Below are 21,038 nucleotides of genomic sequence, written 5' to 3'. Positions count from 1 at the left end.
ATCCCAAGAAGTAAGTTATTATATTGGTAATAAAACTTGTAAATTTGGTCCAAACTCCCAAAAAAAGTGTCTTCACTTGGGTAAATTTTACTTGGTATGATTAACGGTGTGAAGAAAGCTACAGACCCAATCAACATTAGCTTATTTGCGGTACTGGAGAGGAGAAACTTCGCAACGAAAAACCACTCATTCCACGTGAAAAAATTTGCTAAATTTATTTTCATCGTATTTGAAAATGGAATGGTCTTAAAAAAATTATTCCAATCTTGACTCGTATTGTCAAATGCTATTTTAAAAAATTGATTAGATTTATCGATCCATGGTTATAACTGGTAAAGACCTCTCATTTAAGAAATTAAAAAGAAAAAGGTGTTAAGTTAAATACTTCTCTCGGATTGAGTAAGGCACATCCTGTAATTTTGTCGGGTTCAACATCCATTTCTTGGTCCTTAGCTCATTCGATATGTCCAACTTATAATGTCGCCATCTTTCCCTTGAAACAAAACTACGAAAAACCTCTCTTCTCGAGGGCAATTCTTTGTTGAGTTTATCCTTCATTTCCGCCAATATGCGTCCTTGCTCGTGTTTAGCCATCACATTTCTTAGAACCAAAACGATTTCAACCTAGAATGGATAAGTGAGCGTTAGCAATCGTGAGCACAAATAGCATGATTTGATCTCAAGAGGGAATTGTATGCCACGTGAAGACAAGGCTTTGTTTCAGATGGGTTCATTGTTTCATTTGGACAAAATAGAATGCTAGGACATGAATTGAAGACATTTTTAGAGCCAAGTACATAGAGCGCCTTTCGATTGAGTGTCGCAAAACCAAAAACCAAAGTGGTCACATCGGCCAATCAGAAGAAAGAAAACACCTTCAAGACCCAATGAGAACTCAAAGCAAAAAACAACCAAACTGCCATAAGCGCAGGGAAACGAGGGTTTTAGTTTTGCAACTGATTGGTTGAGGAACGAGTTTTCTGGACCAATCACAGAGCGAAACATTGCAAAGCCAATGCAATCCCGGAAAATTGCTGTATTTCTTGACTTCAAATTACAGAAATTTACTCCTCCGCAACACGCACTCGGTGATTTTTATGTTCGCACCCATAAAAATATCTCTGACCTTACATTCTCACCTTATTAACTGATATAATGCTCGTTTTTGTGAAATCTTCGCCAACACCAAAGTAATCCCCCTTTCCAAACAGGCAAACAACGAGGAAATGTTTTCTAACGTAATCGTAACTTTTTATGTTGAAGATAAAACTGTTATTGCCTTCAGCTTGCACTGGTGGTAAAATGAGCCTTCTTTTGCTCAGCGGCGGCGTTCTTCTTACGAGAGTCATTTCTTGTACCACCTGACATTGACCAGATTTTATAAAGTAAACACACTCCCCTGGGTTTCCTGCGTCTCGTAGAATCACCTGAAATAAGTAAATTAGCGACATTAACTTGGTATGCTTGTACAACGTCAATCAGTTTTAACCTAACGTAGCTGAAGACTCTTGTCTAAGATAAGATGCAAAGTAAAGGATCCTTTGTAGTCGGCACAATCCCTAACTAGCACAATGTGTTGCGTATTTCACAGAAACGCATAATGCTTGAAATCGAAAACTCAACAGAACCAGTAAGGAGGCGACTGTTCGACTGTTCGAGCTTGGGGTTTCTAAACAACAAAAATAATTCATGGTAAGAAAAATCCCGGCATGAACACGACAATTCTCCTTCAAGAGCACATGGGAGATTTCCCGGATGTTTTACGTAAAATATGGGCACGCAATGGGAGCCACACAATGAGAGTCTAATCGGTGACAAGCGATTGGTAGGCCCCGCTAAATAACGGTGATAATAATAATAATAAGACAGTAACAATAAAACGTTTTCTTCAACAGTGAAATTTTAATATGTTTTAAATACTACACGTGTTAGAAACTTGCATCATGTATTTCAAAAATTGCTCACTTGATAATTTAACAATTATTCGCCTACGCTCAGTGAATATTGATGAATCCGAGAGACTAGGTCGAGGGGAACAGCGGTATTCAACAATGTTCACTGAGTCTGAGGAGGATAAATGTTTCAGTATAATTGCTTATATGCTTTCAAATTCTGTTGCCAATATTCGTTTCAATGTCGAAACCATTCTGTTTCAATTGTTTTGATTACACGTATCTAGAAACAGAGTTATGCAGTTTCCATCACATTTTGATAGGTCCATATTATTCAATCAGCTTAAACTTCACATCCTTCTTTTAGAAGTGTTACTCCAAGCTTGATTGCATCTTTGGTGCCCTTTGGATGGAAATTTCCTTATCACGTAGATTAATTCCTCGGTAACACTGACAAAACGCGTGGTTGTCATATTTGAAATTTAGCGCTGCTGCTATAAATCACCTCGCGCTGGGTGATATAAACAATGTTACCGGAAGTGACAAAATATGCTACTGAGTTCGGCGGAACACTTTCAAAAAGAAGATATAAAGTTTTTGTTGATTTTGTTGAATAAACCGGCTAAAACACCTTGCTTGCCTTGATACGAGTAATCACCACAGTCATAACGAAATATGCGTTATGTTTTCTTTATTTATAAGATTTACAACAGCATTCGAAAGCGCCTGAACAATTATACTAATACAGGGTAATGGGCTCCTGACTAAAATAATTATTCGCCTCAGGCTCAGTGAAGATTGCTCGACTTCGTCTCGGAGATTATTCAACAATATTCACGTTGCTTTCGAAGAATAATTGTTAAATATTTTAGACAGGGAGGTAACAAAAAGGTTCATTTGAGCAATGCAATGATTTCTGATACACGTGTCTGTATTGTTACGGAATTTCCTCTGGGGATAATAAAGAGAGTTTTTTCTCTTTCATTTACTGTTACATTACAGTGAAATGATCCGTCGAAATTAAAATGTCTAGGCCCAAAATTGTTCCCTGAGAACACTCCAACTGATCGTCTACGGATTTCTGGTGAATTCCGTTTTTATATATCGTGAGGTCTACAATGGAGTGCCGGTTTCTTCATTCTTTTTGATTCCCAATGTTTTAGTCCATGTTTTTTCATACATTTAAAGACAGGTGAAATGTGAGTGAAACTGTGACAAAAATGAGCGAGATGAGTAGGACAGGCGATAAGGTACGGCCCATCGGTAAAGACACCGGCGATGAATCAATAAAAGAAAAATTTTAGCGGTCAAAAGAGGAACAACATACTGAATATTATGCAGATTGATAGAATTAGCATAAACTTCTGAAAGTACGGCCAACCGAAAGTAGGGGCAATCTTTCTAAAGAGCGAAACGAAGAAGTTTTCCTACACATGAAAGCTGATCCTAAAGGTACCGGCCTTCCGAGCATTGTGATCTCAGAATAGATCTAAACTTTTGTAGAATATAGAAAATGACGGAATGAAGTATTTGTCTTTCGTTTCTGACAGCGACAATGCTTTTTTCTGGGTAAATATTATATCTACCTCGAGAGTCTGAGTAAGTTACTCCGAAAGAAGGAATGGAAAAAGGATGCTATTTCCAAAACGGCAACAGATCGTTACACTTCCTGAATTTCACGTCATATTTACTGAGTCGCCACCGACAAACTTTAATACCTTCATTCTTCATTATGTGAAAAAAAAAAAAAAAGATAGAACTAATAAGTGTAACCCTTACGAAAAATTCGACCTGACAAATGACTGTCTTGACGCCGTCCTGATTTCGCACAGTTCTTGATAAAGCGATCTGAAAGTCTTGATAAAAGCCTGCCTTAGATCCTTACTAAAAACAACGTAGATGAAAGGGTTAATGGCTGAGTTAATATTCGGTAGGGTGTAGACAAATGCCACATTAATAGCAAAAAATAGACCGCTCAATTCAGGATTCTCTTGACTATTTAAACATGACTGGCACCATGTTTTGACCAATAGAATTATGAAAGTTGGCAACCAGCAAACAACAAAGGCGCCAACAACTATGGCTAGAGTTTTGGTGGCTTTAAGTTGCTGTTTGTACAACGCTTGATGATTCTCCCCGCTCTTTGACGCGTTAGGCATAACAGGAGCGGTTAGTCTCGAGATGGCGCGGAAGTGTTCCATGGCGATCTTGAAAATGTAACAATAAGTGCACATAATCACTACGAGTGGAACGAAAAAACCAACGATTGCTGCGAACGTGTAATAATAAGGATCGGGCTTGTAGCAGCCGTCGTTGATGCCTACGAGCTTCCCATCAAGGGATGTCCAGTTCGTTAAACCCGAGGATGCCACGACTATCGAGTAAATCCACACAGAAGATAGCATCAACCAAGATGTCCTACAAGTGACTATCTGGTGGTATCTCAGGGGATACTTGGTGGCTAAAAAACGATCGACACTTATCAACGCCAAATTTCCTATGGAGGCGCAGCAGCAGAATAAGTCTGCCCAAATCCAAAACAGGCAGGCAGATTCACTAAGGCACCAATGCGTGTTATGAATTGTCTGATGGATGCGAAATGGAAGCGAGAAAGTGGCAACCATCAAGTCTGAGCAAGCCAATGAAGCGACAAGGTAGCTGGTGAAAGTGTGCAGATTGTTGTTGAATATTACCGTCAAACATACTGAAATGTTCCCCAAAAGTGTTATGATAGCGATGAAAATAAGAAAGCATGACTGGGCGACAAATGGCTTCAAGGTCCCCTCTTGACAATCCATTTGATTTGCAGCCGTTAATGTGATGTTAGTTGCAGGAATCATCGGCGTGGTTCAGTTCTTCTAAACAAAATCTATCGAAATTACGATTCTTCAAAACGAAATAATATGATGCTAAATATCCACGTTTCGGTTAAAATTAGAATATTACCACAAGCAGATCTAATTTAAAGTCAAGGAGAATTTGAATCGGTGAGTGTGTCAAACGTAAGTGTTTTAAAAGTGGCCTAAAATACAAGCTGAATTGATAAAAGTTTAGAGTCAGTGAGGTGACGAGTTCCTTTGTGTCCTTTGAAAAGACAGGTTAACAGCAAATAAAAGCCGCCACTCACGCCATAGCAGGCGGAGTCCTTGCGGCTCGTACTCCTCCAAATGAAAACTCGAAATTAAACGGAAAAAATAAGACATTGAAACAACTGACTGGTTCCGTAATTCGAAAGTCTCAGGTCCTGTTACACCACACAGTTTCGGAATTAGTCATAATGAAATTTTTAAGATGATGCGTAGCGCTTTACATTATGAGGTTTCTATTGATTCAGATGGGAACACACAAAATAACTTGATACGGAACACTGTGGTATTATCTTGACTTCACTTGGCGTCCTGTCACCACTTACGACAACTTAGTCAATCACTTTAAGGCAAGTTAATAATATGTTGTGTTTTAGGCTTAATACGACATCTATTATATTACAGAACAAAGACAGAATATCATTGAAGCTTTGAACAAAAACGCGCAATGAAAATTAAAAAACAGCAGCAGTATATTGAAGGAGATCATGCAGGAGGAAATGAAAAGAATCCCAATAAAATTTCATTTGTAAATATAATTTTTAAATCGAATCCAAAATCAAGCCTTGTAATCGACGATTGCACTCACCACACAGTTCAACAAAAGGAAAAAATTTAACAATAATGATATTGGTTATGGTTGCGTAACTAATTAATATTTCGGTGGGTAAAATAAGCGCTAGAAACGGTTAATGACTGCATTTGAATTTCAAAAGATTCTACGTATGTCAGTCAGCGTTGGCGTACATTATCAGCTGTTTTCAAATTGACGGAAGACTTTCCTTTGTAAACAAAGGAATTCAGTCGTTCCAAACCACGCCGAAAATAGAACAAAATAAAACAAAAAACTCCTCTTTCTCGCGATAAAAACCTTTTTGTCTTCATTTCGGATCCAATTAAAACACTCAAACCACAAACTGACTTTTCTACAGCGCCGGTTATGAATCCTTTATGTATGTACTAATACTTATGACTCTGGCTACAAAAATTTTTAATCGTTATGTCGAGGAAGAGAAAACTTGACATGTTCCTCTCAATTTAGATCATGTGATGCTACCGCTGATGCTTCTAAACGTTTTCATGTACATATCAATCGCCCTCTGTTCAAATTTTCATAGAATCAAGCCTTCGTTGTTTCTGTTTCCATCACCTTACGGAATGAAAACAGCAGTATATCCTTTTTTTCTGTCAAACAAATCTAAAATCGTTTACTAAAAGCCTACTATGCACACAAATTACAAAGGGTTCAAAATTTTATTTATCAAAACAAGAAATAATAAAAAAAAAAGTGTTTCCATGGCGAGAATGTGCTCGCGAAAATAGGGAGAGGAACAATAAACTTCAGTCAAAGATCACAGACGATGAATAACTCCTTTAATGCATAACCTGTACGAGTCATTAACTTTTTCGGAAGCTCCGGTAGCACTTAATTAAGATATCTCGGCCCACGCTGGGCGCACAATGAATCGTATTGCACATGAACTACTCTACCGGCTCGAGTTGTTCAAGATATCAGGTTTAGCTGTTTGGCCTTTTTATTTCATATTTTTTTATGAGCAAAAGAAACTTTCTCTGTTTTTTTTTTTTTTTTAATTCAATTCACTCACTCGTCCGGCAACATAGATTTTACCTGTTAGTTACTTTTGACGCGGCAAAGCATAGTCCTCTGAATTGTTTCTAATGTGGTTTACCTTGCGGCTGTTGCTATCAAACTACTGTTACAAAGTGGAGAAGAACTAAATTGCGCCACAATTTAGGCGAATAATATACTCGATTCTGCCATAAAAAAACTTCGTTCGCACGATAATGTCTGGCCTAACCTCGTCCACACCTGAGTTGCAGAAGTTGTGATGCGAGGCAAATTGAAAGAGGGGTAAAGCCTATTTACTAGCCAAATGGTCGATCGGGCCGGTTTCCGCTGCATGAAGCGACTAGGAGTATTTCTACTCCCACCCTGGATGTAACGCTAGTCCGTCGCAGGGTTACCCCCAGCGCTAACTTTGCTGCTGCCCATTTATTCTCCTGAGTGAAGAGAGGCTTTGTGAGAGTAAAGCGTCTACCCAAGAACACAACACAATGTCCCCGGCGAGGGCCCGAACCCAGACCTCTCGATCCGGAGTCGAGTGCACTAATCATGAGGCCACCGAAATTGAAAGAACAGAATCGGGCTATAACTGCAGTTTTTACGATCAACAAATAAACCCTGTAAAACAGCGACTGAAACTAAACATTGATCATAAGGACATGTATAGCAAGAATGAAAATGATCCGATTAGAATAAACTGAAGGCTTAAAGTCAATGTAAACTGTATCCTTAGAATTATGACCATTTGAGAACGTTCACATCTACGAACATCTGCGTGGCTGCTCATACCTCTGGCAGAAATGTAATTTTTTTTTTTTTTAACAGCTCCCGGCTTGCTGAACGAGAGAAAGTGTACTGACCACTTATATAGTGCTCTTTAATTGCTAGTTAAAAGTCTTGTGTAGTTTAAAATTCAGTGCTTTTCGTCCACGGACGTTTCAAATTTACTCCTCTCAACGGTCTGTTAGTCACATTGTACGAAGCATCTTGCCGTAAGGCTTATTATCCCATGTAGTCTGTCTCGGTATATTATTTTTTACTACACTGGACAGCGATTTGTTATCTCTTACTAACCGTATTCGCAGGGTACTCGACTAGTTTAGCTGTAGAATTCACTTGTTGCAACTCCTTGGGCGAATAGTCTTTAAAATATGGCGATGATTTCAATAAAGACATCTTACTCTCCCATTCTTGCTGATAACTCCTTTTCAAAACCTACAGACCACATAGAGATGTTCGCGTAAACTCAGTGACGCTCAATAATTATTAGTAAGAGAAGTATAAGTTGTAATCACAAGCGTACATACCATATCAAAGTCTGGTTTATCTATGGTCAGGAACTCAACCGCCCCTTTGCATATGATAGTGGCTGCTCTTCTGATGTCGTGTAGCAGTGCCAGCTCTCCAAACGAGTCACCAGCGAACATTTCTCCCACGATCTGAAAATATAACATGCATAGTTATGTTTTCGCAGTTCCAAAAAGTTTAAGATAATTGAGGATGTGCTTTGCTTTAATAGCTTTCAAAATTAGCGAAGCTCTTTCATGGGTACACGTAGCTTGATCCTGTTTTTCTTTTATGACAGAGCAAAACTTTTTGAGTGCGTGCATGTATGTTTTTTATATAATTGTCGCGCAGCATTAAAATTTCGTGATCAATGAAAAAAATATTTTCTACTTCAAATACCTGTTTTTTGGGGCGACCTGTGAGTATATCTGTCACTGCCACTTGAACTAATACAATCCCACTCACGATGAAATACATGGATGTTGCCGGTTGGCCTGTGTCAAATAAATCAACGATTTTCTGAACTTTTTCTAAGCAAACTGGGAGATCTTTTGCAAACGGAAATGACTAGCAGGAAGTTTTCGGCCTCAGAATGTACTAGAACACCCACCTTGTTGTACGATTACTCTCCCTTCTTCAAACTGTTGAAAATGTACAACTTTGGCGATCTCACGTTTCGTAAATGGTGTGTGACGTCCGAAACATTTTAACTTATCAATAACGCCGAAGATAATCTGAAAAATTAAGGAGCAGATACCAATCTATTTGTGTCTAATGACATCTCTCAGTCGGGCTATATCTTACGGCTTAATTTCTTTCTTAATCTGGGTCAGCGTGTAATTCGTTCAATGCGCGCAGTTCTGATACTAAATCGTCCACCAATACAGGACCATACAGTGGAATTGAATTATTTCATTAATCCCAACATATTCTACTTTTACGATATTTCAAATTTTCAACTGACACACCATACAAGATAATAATAATAATAATAATAATAATAATCTTTATTATTATTATTATTATTATTTCACAAAATCAGTAAAAAAATACAAGATAACAAACAAAATTAAGACAAATTAAGGTAAAAATATTAAAACAAGTTTAAAAAATCTCTAGCTGAGAGAAAAGTCTTGAATCTCTTCGGTGTTAACAACTGTTCTACAGAGTAGCAGAGTTCATCTTATGTCTGCATTATTTTGCTTCAGCTTCATTCAGCAGAACAGCAAACAAATTGACGATACATGATCGACGCCCTTAATAATAATAATAATAAATTTTTCCTTAAAAATATTTCACAAAAAGCAGTTCTCTCTAAAAAAAAAAAGAAAAATTCAGTAAACTAAGCTACATAATAAAAAATTGACTACTTAAATTCTGGCTTGCGCACTTTCCGATGTAATGTCAGTGACAGATGTATTGGCTACTCTTCTCTTTCTCCTGGTTCCTCTGAGACACAGCAAAGCTGAACATAGAATGGCAAAGGATATCTTCGCCCTTATCCAAGATATGGTTGTAGCGTAATCATCTCCTTTCTTTAACGCAAGTAACTCTGCGAGGCGGCTACGGAATCTCTTGCATTCATGGGCCATTCCACCTGTACTTGTAAAAACTAATGGTGTGAATGTCGCTTGCTCCATTTCCAAAACCCGCCTGCTGTATTGCCTCTTCTTCTCATTTTCATGTAGTTGGAATATCTGTTTCGGAGACAGTTCTCGATACAAATCTGCGTTTGGGTGACACACCCGAACATCGAAGAACGCAGATTGTTGTCTGTCCCAAAACCCGCGAGCGTGGATATCTAGTCGGGCATCAGGCGCTCTGTTTGCGCCTCTGTTTAGCTCTTCCTCAGTGATTTCCTGAAGAACTGGCTCTGTCTCTACGTCAGTGCAAACCATGCGCAACGTTTCCGCTTCTAGATCCCTAATCTCATTGTGCCGTTGAATGATCAGCTCCCCATGCCGGCAGACCATAGCATGATCAATGGTAAAAAAGTCCCCACAAGTGCACATGGCAGGTAGGTCAGCGATCTCCTAGTCATACCTTAGTTTAATTGCGTCTCTGAATTCTCTTTTGTTCAAATTAAAATTCATCTCCTTTATCGGGATCACTGTCAACCAAATAATATATAATAATAATGATAATAACAATAATAATAATAATAATAATAATAAGTTAATATTTATATTGAGCAAATTAACATGTGGATATGATCAGATGCGCATCACAATACTTTTCGGGGGACTTTGGCCAGATTGCATCAGCAGTTTACAATCAATCGAAGGAAACTTATTTGAAGATGCCCCCTCCCCCCAAATCAAAAAGTGGGTTCTTTAACGTCCCCTGCCTAACCAACTGAATTAACTAATCAATAGATGCAGGAGACGGGACCTGCGGTTTATTCGTCCTTATCCGAGAAGACTAGAATGTCTATCCATTTCTTATTAAAGAAAGGTAGCGCATTCTCCTCAGTTATTTTAAGACCTTGAGTGTTGGTCCGGCCGGGACTCGAACCATCGACCTCGACCTCCCGCACAACAGTCCAGCGTTCTAACCAATTGAGCGAACCGGGAGGCGGTTAGCTCAATTGGTTAGAACATCGCAAATAAAAGCTGCATCACGATCATTATTTTATGATTTGTTTATATCCCTCCACTGTCATTTTTACAGAAGTGAACATAACTTTTTAATCAATTTAGCTCCTTTGATATGCATGTTACAGCCATAATGGAAACACAAGCTCATTTACCGAAGTTTCTCTTGATCACAAAAAATACAGTTTGATTCAGCAGTTTGATATTTAACCACTAATTCCGGAAAATTAATCTTCCAAACTTTCGCCGGTCCAAGTTGTTATCATCATTTCGCTTCCTTACAGATCCGAGGAAGCTCTGAAGATCAATTAACCAAATACATAATTTATAACGCCTCGCTTGAACTTGAAACATCTATATATTATCCAATATGCTACAAAAAGACGACATGCATTGCTTAAAATTGATCGAGACTAAGCCAAAAATTAGTAAATCGTAATCGCGCGCGAAGGTTAGATGCAAGAATTCAGAGTGCTTCCGTACCTTTATTTCCTCCTCTTTCCTTTGCCAAGGGGGTTTCACCAGAATTAGTTTAACCTTCTTGGATAAGTTGCTCCTCAGATGAACCGGAGACTTGAATGCTGGAAACAAATTTGAGACAAGTTTGTATCAACTCTGCAATGTTGCTACCATTCTGGCGTATTTTATGGGTTAGGAATTTTCAATGCAATACCAGTAATAAACTACCAAAGAAAATGAAACAGTATTCTCCGAAAAACAGGTGAAAAAAGACCAATAAAGATCGACACAAACAAGAAGTTTGATTACCACTGGTATTGAAAGACAAAACCTCTTGTGAGTTACCACTCTCTGCATTGATTTGGAACACTTTACTATGTTTGTCGGAAATTTTTGACTGTAAAGCTTTCGTCCATCGACTTTGTGATTGGACGGAACGAGCAAGTCGTTGAAACCTTTCTAACGGTGACGGTTCAGATTGTTCTGTCTCCTTAGACATATCTGAGCCTCTCTAAAAGTTTTTTTGAATGCTAAGTGACAATTAGAGTTCGCCGATAAAACTGCGCAAAAAAACCCAGTGTACTGTACATTACATCATAATTCAGTGATTGCACGCGCACATTCATACTGAAATTCCAAAGCCCGTGCATATGCGAGACATCACGGTTCAGTTCATTATAAATTCTTATCAAATTAGGATTAGGCATTGAGATGATGCAAAAAGTATCATTCAGTTGATATCTCTAGATACTTTGTGGGCTCTCCTCGGCGCTCCTAAATCAACTTCCTCAGTTGTAAATGGCGTTTCTTTTCCAGCTACCGGCCGCGGTATTTCTCATTAATTAAAACTCGTCACAAAACTTTAGAATTCAATAATTAAAGTTAAAGTCATGGAAAACTCTGCCTAGAATTTTTTTCGGAATGAGTCTGAGAGGTAAGTTTGTTGTCGTTGTCGGTTTTTTTCACTATTATTATTGACACGAGTACCAAAAATGACGCTAAGAGCTTATAGAAGCGACTTACATAAACAGTGTGTACGCCCTAAAAGATCTTATAGAGCGACTCTTCATAGACTGAGTGCTCTGGCGTTTTTTAAATGACTTTGAACCAACGCCTTGCCATTAAATTCACACTGTCGTGAACTATAATTTTTGTTTTTTCTGCAGGTTGATTTATTTCCTGTGCTTTCTTGATATAAATTATAGTCACCACCTGCTTTATAAAGCGACAGCTCTAGAATGAAAGAAAACAGGACTGGAATGCATGAAAAAAGGTCTTCTATTCCTAATTACCGACGAACGAGCGTTGTCACAAATCCCTTTCTTCTCTCGGAAATTGACGAGGAAAGTTACGACTCGAGTTCCGAACCAATCTCGAACGCCGACAAATTACCGAAAACATCTCTAACAGCACCACTGCTGCAAAAACAGACTAGAGGTGGTGGCGTTAGTTTTAAATCAGTTGCAAAGGCTATCACCAAACAGAGAAACTGGTCCACGGTACTGAAGGTAAGTTGCAAGCCGAGGTGGATTAATCAAGTTTCGTCCGACCACGGCTGGCGTATGCAGATGAATGGAGCTGAACTTGAATTGAGCCAAAGCCAACAGAGAAATTATTTACCGGATCAACACTGATGATCCCAAAATCGCTTTGGTTTCTTCTAAATTAAACATTTTCTGACCGCCTATGTTTGAAAACTACTTGGAGGCAGTTCTACGGTTAGCGAGAGTAATAATCCCGCCGTATAACTCTCTGACAATGTTCTTAAGAGGGATTCAATAGAAACATACCTGAAGATACAATCACTTAAAAAACGATAACCACGAGTAACAAATGCGATCAGTTAGCAGTGGACACTCCACAAGGTGGCACTTCATGTGTCCACTGTCACGTGTCCACTGTTTCTAGGTCGACTTGGAATTTGAAGGTTGATTTAGAGAGGGAAACGGTGTAAATTTATACTGAAAGACGCGAAATGCAACTTAACTCGTGCAAAAAGATATTTTGTGAGATATTACCGGTGGCTGGCGTATTTACAAAGTAAGGAGGCACCAATCAACACATTTCTCAAACGTGTAATTTCAGAATGAGAGACCTTTTATGTTTATTAACAGCATGAGAAGAAACAAAAAATTAAACAGGACAGGTTTTGTGTATACAATATATCTATGTAGTCCTGGCGCTGTACAGCTCAATTGACGTCAATCTCGTATGGTCTAATTCTCATGCTGTCTTTCCCGCTATAGGAAGTACGTCAATCCGATGACCATAGCCGTGCCCGGGGATTTGTTGCGAATCTCGAGGACGGAGAAGGAAGATTGAGTTTCAACGTTAATGGTAAGTAAGCTGACCTGTAGTTAAGAAAATTTCGGGCTCAAAAACCCCCTCTTTTTAATACCACTCCATCACCCTGTATCAACTGTTTACTTAGCACCATGCGATTCGTCATTGGCTATGATCTATGAGAGTACAGAGTAAACTCCAGGATTACGTAATTGAACGTTGTTTTCTTTGTTTTGTCCAACATGGCGCTCAAGTTGGAATATGTTTTTAAGATGTTTCCAGACTACTAAAGGGAAATCCTCGAAGAGAGCAGAGATTGAAAGCGTTTTGGTAACTTAAAAAATACCAAACTGGAGACTAACCACCAAAAAAGAGTGCCGAATTCATCAGTGAATTTTGCCATCGTTGTTCTATTTGTTTTGTCAGACTCTTGCCTTTCTTGATCTTTAAGCTTTTAAGTCAGATGTCCAGTCTTGTGGCGGTTTATCTCCGGCTGTGAAGAAAACACTGAGAGCCCAGTCTTGGAACAGGACCGAAGAGGAAATTGAAGTTGTCATGCAAGTTGTGAAAAAGTTAAAATGCTTTGCCCGCTATCCCATGTACGTCAAAAGAGAACTCGCCAAAGTAGTGTACTACGACATGTTTGAGGGAGGGAGAGTGGTCATAAAACAAGGTTAGTGTCACAATTTAATTGACTCTCGTTGGGGGGAGGGGGGGAAGGGGTATGGAGGAGGAAGGGGTGCTCCACCTAAAGCTTGGTCCATACCTTGCAGGTATAAACTGATAAAATTCTTGATCACACCCTCTTGCATGCTCAGACGGAAATCACTGCAACCATTTCTACCCTGAAATATGTTATAACCGTTTGGGTTACAAACGGAACGTCGGAACTAACTTTTTTTTTCTGAATCTTTACTCCAGACATACTCATAATAATAATAATAATAATAATGATGATGATGATAAAAACTTTGTTTAAGTGTCAAATGTATTTAGCTGTACAAGCACTCACTATCAAATGTATTTAGCTGTACAAGCTAAAATACAAATGCATTTACTCACTAACACACTTCAGTACCTGGTTATTTACTAACCTCGTTAAATTTTTATCCTTTAGCTCTTAATAACCAAGCGGGAAGTCTGTATGGGAGAATCTTGATGGAGGTCGCCAGTACAGACCGAGCGCAGTGAGGTCTGTACCAGTGACCGAGGTCAAGATTCTCCCATACAGACCGACCTAGCTCGGTTAATAAGATGTTTATTATATGGCTGTGTCTTATATGCCAATTTTTTATATTCTTTGTACCTTTTTTTCTAGGCTGATCTAGATGCAAGTCTAGATGGGAAAATCTAGACCACTTTCAATATTGATTTCAGCCAATCAAATTCGTGAATTCGGTAGTTCCCAGTCCTTGTGAGACACAGCCATATAATAATTTTAATTATTAAAAGCTAGATAATTGGATAATGCAATTCAAGACTTTTTATTGGCTTAGCCATTATGGTATATCAGCCAATATACCATAATTTACAAATATGGTAAGCGTACATGTCAGCTTAAAATTAAAAAGGAGCTGAAAATTTAATAATTTAATTTAACGTTTTTTAATAAAACAATTATTCCACTCGCGCTTGTTGGATATGAGATGATTATAGCTAACTTGGCGCTACTCGCCTCGTTGGCTATCTATCATCTCATATCCAACGCGCGCTCGTGGAATAATTGTTAAATACTACACTTCAGTTGTCCCGCGGACAGTCTGTTTATCGAGGGGCGCCATCAGCCAGTTCGCTCCAGTCTTTGTGATTCTTATGGTATTATTTCATGGGGTTCGTGTACAAATTCGGATCTTTTGCACTCAATTGAGAAACTTCACTGTAGAGCACCAAAAATTGTCTACAACTTATCCAAAGATACGGCATCTAGTGAAGCACTCGATGCTGCGGGATGGGATACAATTAACTTCGCTCACAAATTTCAAAGAGGCAACTTTTTTTTCTAGAAAGACACCTTGGCCCTTTAAGTACTCTTTCACTTGTACACGCTATTGGGCACTAAGTTGAGAAACTCAGATTGACCATTACTCAAACCTTGATTGGCGTCTCAAAACGAACATGGCCGATTTTTCCCGATGCAAACAATGAGCTCTGAAAGTTAAAATTGAATCGCCTATCGCTATTTGGGTGACTCATGTTTTCAAATCACTTCTGACTCGTTCTCGTCTCTCGCAATCAAAATATAATAATCAAGAGTTTAGTTTGTGTTTTAAACTTCAGTCAGATCTGTTTTTTTTTTTTTTAGACTAGTAGAACTAGACAGAAGACAATACAATATACCTCTCTGTTTCTTCTTTAGGACACGTTGGTATTTCGTTTTATTTTATCGTGTCCGGTTCAGTGATGGTGGAAAGAATGGAAGTAGACAAATTCACTGGTGAACAACATACACAGGTCTGTCAAGAGAAACCTCTCAGTTTCAAAGTACCGGGATATGTGCCCACCCCTTATTTGACTTGGTACCCCAATGATGTCCCATTCTCCGCGCGATTTTTTAAATGATTTTTGACTTCCTCGTCCAACACTGTGGAGAGTGGAAAACCTTGATTCAGTCTACATGACTGAAGACCTAAGATCGAAGTCTGACATTATACTGACATAAATAAAGGGCTTAATGTTCTAAGGAAACCTTGGTGGTGCGTTAGTGTAGGGTGATACAGGACGCTTTGGTTTCATCAATTCAACTGAGTGTTCATAATGTATATTGGCCCTTCCTCAGAGTGAATCTCTGATTACCGACAAAGAAGTCAACTATGCATCATTTTCTTGTCATCCTTTTCTCTTGGATTTTTGGCTTATTTTCGATTGAAATTATCCCAATAACAGGTTGTAGGAGAGATGGGAGAGGGAGATGCTTTTGGAGAGCTTGCTTTGCTTCATAACACAAGGAGGGCAGCCACTATCATATGCAAAGAAAACTCGGAATTCCTAAGGGTTGACAAGCCTGATTTCGATGAGGTCAGTCAATAATTAAGAAACTGAAAAATAAAAGAAGAAACACTTCACATCAGTTTCGTAAAAAAACACTCAGGAAAGTATACCCATGAGAGGCTGCAGAATCATCTTTGTTACAATCACATAAAGATAGATTCACAAGCCGCCAGGCATGGAAAAAAAAGGTATAAGTATACGTGCAGTTTTTAAAAAAGTAGTTAGACAACGGGCGAAAAGAATGCGTTTGATGCAGGTATGGCACTCTATTCCAGTTACTCATTGGCCTTGCTCTTTAGTTTGTTTGTTTCTTCTTCAGGTTCTGAGAAACAGTCATCAGATCGAGTGGGAGAGAAAACTGGCTGTACTAAATTCTCAACCTGCTCTCCAAGATTGGGCAAGAACTGAAATCAGAAACACAATTGCACACACAAAGATCAGAGAGTTTTCTCCCAATACAGTACGCACTGTTACGTAAGCTGTGAGACCAGCCTTGCCCTCAGGCATTTCGTGGACACTTGGGAATGGAAAGGGCAGGGGACTTTTGACAAATGCAAAGCTTGAGAGGGGAAGATTGCAACCCAATCCCTTCTAAATAATAAAAATAATAATAACAACAACAATAACAATAATAATAATAAGTATTGGGGCATATATACAAGGTCTCTATGCTCTCAAAATGCCAGAAAATAAAATTACCATGAGAAAAATATTGTATCTATCTCTGAATCTGTATGTTAGATATGTATTCAAGCCTACACAATAAAGTTCTTATAAAATATCGATCAAAGATAAGTTTTAACTGAGCTTTTGAAATAACTTGAAATATTTGATAAGCAGATGCTGCCAGGTATCAAAACCCATAGCTTTGGTGCTGCTGTTTGAAACATATATAATGGATTCCAAAGAAAATATTTCTTTAAAGGATACATTTTAACTAAACTTTTGAATTGCCTTGCATACCCATGAATTTTTCGGCAAGGGGGAATGGAGAGACATCTAGCTATGAGGCAGTTTTGAGAGCATTCTTGTAATAAAAACCTGAAACATGCTGCTTTCTCTGTCTTTCTTCCTGATCCTAAGAGCATCTATAGCATGTGTTACATATGAACTTAGCACCTGTCATGGCCAACATCAAATTCCTCTTACTGAATTCACAGCATGGTTCCTTACCCAAAGTGTACCTACCATCATATCTAGCTTCAAACGTCTGTTTTGTGCTTTATTATGTTTTTTCATCAACTCAATTCAAAAGTTTAATGTAAATGACTACACTGCCCTAATCACTAACATTTAAAAGACGTTCATGTAAACAGGGAACACAAATTAAAAGAGCCACCAAAGTTCACTGTGGGCACAAGCTTGTGTAAAGTTGATGACAAATATAACCAACAGGTTACTAACAGATTACCAGTAGGCCTTCAAAACTTGGTCTTCCGTCAGGCCACAGTCAGCCGACTCGTGTAAGCCAACTGGTAACCTGTTGGTTAGATGTCGGTAGTCTTTTGGTTATCTGTTAGCTGATGGTTGACTGACAGGTTTTTTCAGGGAGGTGTTCTCCACAGTTACCCAACATAGAACACTATTTATTTGTTATTCATTTCAGGTTATTCTGGGCAATATGGATACACCTGCTGATGATGTGTACTTCATTCAATCTGGCAAATGTAGAGTAGTCAGAGAGATAACAGTGATCAAGAAAGAATCTTCCTCTGGCAAAATCAAACTAACACTGCCACCCATTAACTTTACTGACAACTACATCAAGAACAAACCAAAGGAAAGTGTAGTCAGAAAGTTTCTCACCATACACATACTAAACAGGGGAGATTTTTTTGGAGTAGGCGAGGACTTGAAGAAAACTTTTATTATCTCAGTTGGAAGGGTGAGTGGTTCTTTTTTTTTTTTTCTTTCTAAAGATTTGTACATTGTACAGGCAGAAGAACAATAGGACATGTAGTCCCCTACAAGGTTCATCCACCTAAACCCAACCCACCCATCCCACTGCAGGGAAGGACATCCATCACACAGTAATCTCGTGTGTGGGAAATTAACGTCTCCTACCCCTCCTGCAGGAGACGGGACCTCCATTTATTCGTCCCTATCCGAGAAGACTAGAATATCTAACCATTTCTTGATGTTATAGAAAGGAAGCATATTCTTCTCAATTATTTTAAGACCTTGAGTGTTGGTCCGGCTGGGGCTCGAACCCTCGACCTCCCACACAACAGTCCAGTGCTCTATCCATTAAGCTAACTGGGAGGCGGTTTAAATTTGATTAAATTCAAATTTGATTGAAAGGAAGATGGAAATTCTATAAAACTCCCTGTAAATCAGAAGATAAGCACTTTTCTGTATGAATTCATTTTGTGAGGGGAAACAGAATGTCCAATTTTACAAGTAGGTAAGTTAAAAATCATTAAAACACGAACGCAATTGCTGTTAATTAAGTTCTAGTAGAGACCTGGTTCTTGAGTAAAAATGAATGTGTGAGTAAAAATTGTGGCCTCAATGTCCAACAGGTACACTGTCTGCTGATAAGTCGACTCATCTTCATGAAAAAGGAAAGAGGAAAAAGCCTGGAGGCCATGAAACAGCATATGAGTGAAACATTTCTAACACACAAACAGGCATTCAAGAGTTACATTGAGGATAGAGACTGGAAAATTTATAAAAAGAAACTTGTTGATGAAATTGTGAAGAAGAAAAGAAGGCCAAACTGTTCAACATACGATGATGTTCCAATTGTTGTGAGAATTGAAAACAACCACTACTTTGAAAAATAATTTAAATGAATAAGGTGTTTATTGCAAATTCATGTACATGCACTTTTAATGTATTAACATTTCACCATGGTGCACAAGGTTCAAAACTACACATACATGACAAGAATAAAAAAAAATATAAATAAAATTGTAAATGATCTAGTTGCAAAGCATTGAGCTTAACAATCATGCCTGAAACAAACACACTAGTGGACTTATAAACTTAGCACTGTAAACCATCCATCAGAATTTTTAAAAAGGGGCATAAAACTGCACATCAAACAGTCCTCGGTAAACTGCCACTGCTTCAGAGTCCTTTACGTACTGCTGCAGAGTCCATGGACTGCAATACGAAAACCTCAAACAACTTTTCAACACAGCAATCCCTGACACAGGAACCCAAGCCACTTGTTCTCAGGCAGCATCTTCATGTTATTCCTGAATTTTCATGTTATCTCCTTCATTGCAGCCCACCTAATTTTGTCTCTAGAAAATATATCCCTTTCTAAATGTAAAAACAAAAACTCAAATGAGAATGCAACCTTACATCTCATCAATTGGGAAAAGTACTCCTAATTGGATCTTGCTTTTAAAAAAATTCCTTTCATGCAGTTGGTAAAAATTTTAATAGATAATCCCAACAAATACCTAAAAAAACAGTAAAAACCCTGGGAACCCACTTTGATAGAGTACTATTAAAATATAATCTAAAATGGAGAGTGAATTTACACAGTGCAAACAACTCCAAAAACTTAAAAAACTGATGACCTGTTCTTAACACAACATATGCCAGTTTAAATACAATTAATCACTTGAAAATAATTTTTCTTTATTTTCAGAAGCTCTGATAACCCCTTCAGGATTAAACAGGCTTTTAAAGATTGTTGAGACCCAGCTCAGAACAAATAAAAGATACAAATTTAACATTACAGTAACAATATACAGCTATACTTCATAATCCACATAATCTAGGATTGTCCTGGATACAAAAAGAATCTCCTGAAGTTCTGGGATCATGTTTACTGTAGGTAGTCTCGACCGATATATTGGTTGACGTATTGGTTGAGACTTGGTGGATACTCAACCAATATATTGGTCAACACTCAGTGGACACTCGGTCGACACTTGGTCCATACTCCCTCGACAATCAGTCAACACTCAGTTGATAGTTGGCGATTACCCGGTCGAGACTTGGTTGATAGTCCATAATCTTGACTGACATGTTGACCAAGTCTCTACGGAGTATTGGCCTACGATCAAACGACAATCAATGTAGTGTGGACTGAATATGGACCAACACATCAGTCAAGTATCGACCGACTCTTGACCTATGAATCGACCGATATACTGGTCAAGAGTACCTGCAGAAAACATAATCCATCTCCTGTACAGTGCACAGCCTCTCCTCATATATAAAGCCCATTAAAGTATATTTGAAAAAATTTCAACATTGAATTAGCTGTGGGGAAACCAGGTATATCTTCTCTATATTTATTTTACGATAGGTTTTCTGCTCGAAGATGGTTGGATTTGTATGCTTTACTTTTTATTTGGGACTCTGAACATCTTCAGTGCGTGTGGGAAGAGACAACACAGATCATGATATCCAAAATTAAACATCTTTAGATTTGAGGTTTTTAGAGCTTATGGTTTCTGCAAATGTAATGTTTTTGAGATCACACCCTTTCGTACGATTTCCATAAACGAAGACCCCATAATAAAAACCACCTCCTTCCACCAAAGAAGTTTCAAAACGACCATTTTAAACTGAGATTTTGGTGTAAAAATTACCTCGTACTGTTCCTTGATAACCTTCGCTTCCACCTCATCTTTTTGTCGTTCAAAATCCCTTCTTATTGATCTTCGAAAGAATTCGTAATCTGTATATTTTAGTGACCTTCCTTCCTTCAGAATTTGCCGGTATAACTGCAGGACTTTCTGACTGGATGGAACTCCCGCAGAACTCATAGTTTTCTCCTGTGCACTGAAGGTAAAGAGTCTAGTCTCTTCTTGATGTGTTATAGCGTTGAAGGGTATTAAAATAGATGTAGATGTCTAGAAGCAAGGTGAGCCTCGTTACAACGATCAGTGGATTTAAC

At 38.3% G+C, this 21,038-nt stretch overlaps 4 protein-coding genes and 1 pseudogene across 4 annotated transcripts; 1 reads left to right on the top strand and 4 right to left on the bottom strand.

Moving 5' to 3' along the window:
* Positions 1 to 201: 201 nt before the first annotated feature.
* Positions 202 to 11,447, bottom strand: LOC111340731 (rap guanine nucleotide exchange factor 1). Its single transcript, XM_022947621.2, has 8 exons — positions 11,213 to 11,447; positions 10,928 to 11,025; positions 8,461 to 8,584; positions 8,250 to 8,344; positions 7,871 to 8,002; positions 7,638 to 7,778; positions 1,140 to 1,427; positions 202 to 624 (listed from the first exon to the last, which is right to left on the bottom strand). Exons 1-8 carry the CDS (start codon positions 11,400 to 11,402, stop codon positions 373 to 375), a joined length of 1,320 nt encoding a protein of 439 aa, XP_022803356.1. The 5' UTR covers positions 11,403 to 11,447; the 3' UTR covers positions 202 to 372.
* On the bottom strand, positions 3,579 to 5,066 carry LOC148718781 (alpha-1A adrenergic receptor-like). The gene has a single exon (XM_088742048.1). It carries the CDS (start codon positions 4,730 to 4,732, stop codon positions 3,668 to 3,670), a length of 1,065 nt encoding a protein of 354 aa, XP_088598174.1. The 5' UTR covers positions 4,733 to 5,066; the 3' UTR covers positions 3,579 to 3,667.
* Positions 8,513 to 9,943, bottom strand: LOC148718780 (uncharacterized; annotated as a pseudogene).
* A 679-nt stretch (positions 11,448 to 12,126) lies between the features above and the next one.
* Positions 12,127 to 19,338, top strand: LOC111340727 (uncharacterized). The gene is made up of 8 exons (XM_022947617.2): positions 12,127 to 12,411; positions 13,150 to 13,240; positions 13,638 to 13,859; positions 15,543 to 15,637; positions 16,070 to 16,201; positions 16,494 to 16,634; positions 17,781 to 18,059; positions 18,697 to 19,338. The coding sequence occupies exons 1-8, from the start codon at positions 12,142 to 12,144 to the stop codon at positions 18,958 to 18,960; spliced, it is 1,494 nt and encodes a 497-aa protein (XP_022803352.2). The 5' UTR covers positions 12,127 to 12,141; the 3' UTR covers positions 18,961 to 19,338.
* On the bottom strand, positions 18,958 to 21,033 carry LOC111340729 (mitochondrial ribosome and complex I assembly factor AltMIEF1-like). The gene is made up of 2 exons (XM_088741696.1): positions 20,731 to 21,033; positions 18,958 to 19,444 (listed from the first exon to the last, which is right to left on the bottom strand). The coding sequence occupies exons 1-2, from the start codon at positions 20,905 to 20,907 to the stop codon at positions 19,400 to 19,402; spliced, it is 222 nt and encodes a 73-aa protein (XP_088597822.1). The 5' UTR covers positions 20,908 to 21,033; the 3' UTR covers positions 18,958 to 19,399.
* Positions 21,034 to 21,038: the final 5 nt, after the last annotated feature.

This window comes from Stylophora pistillata, chromosome 12 (genome assembly GCF_964205215.1).
Source record: "Stylophora pistillata chromosome 12, jaStyPist1.2, whole genome shotgun sequence".
NCBI classification, from domain to species: domain Eukaryota; kingdom Metazoa; phylum Cnidaria; class Anthozoa; order Scleractinia; family Pocilloporidae; genus Stylophora; species Stylophora pistillata.
The sequence above is the reverse complement of the archived record's forward strand: the minus strand, read 5'-3'. Positions and strand labels throughout refer to the sequence as shown.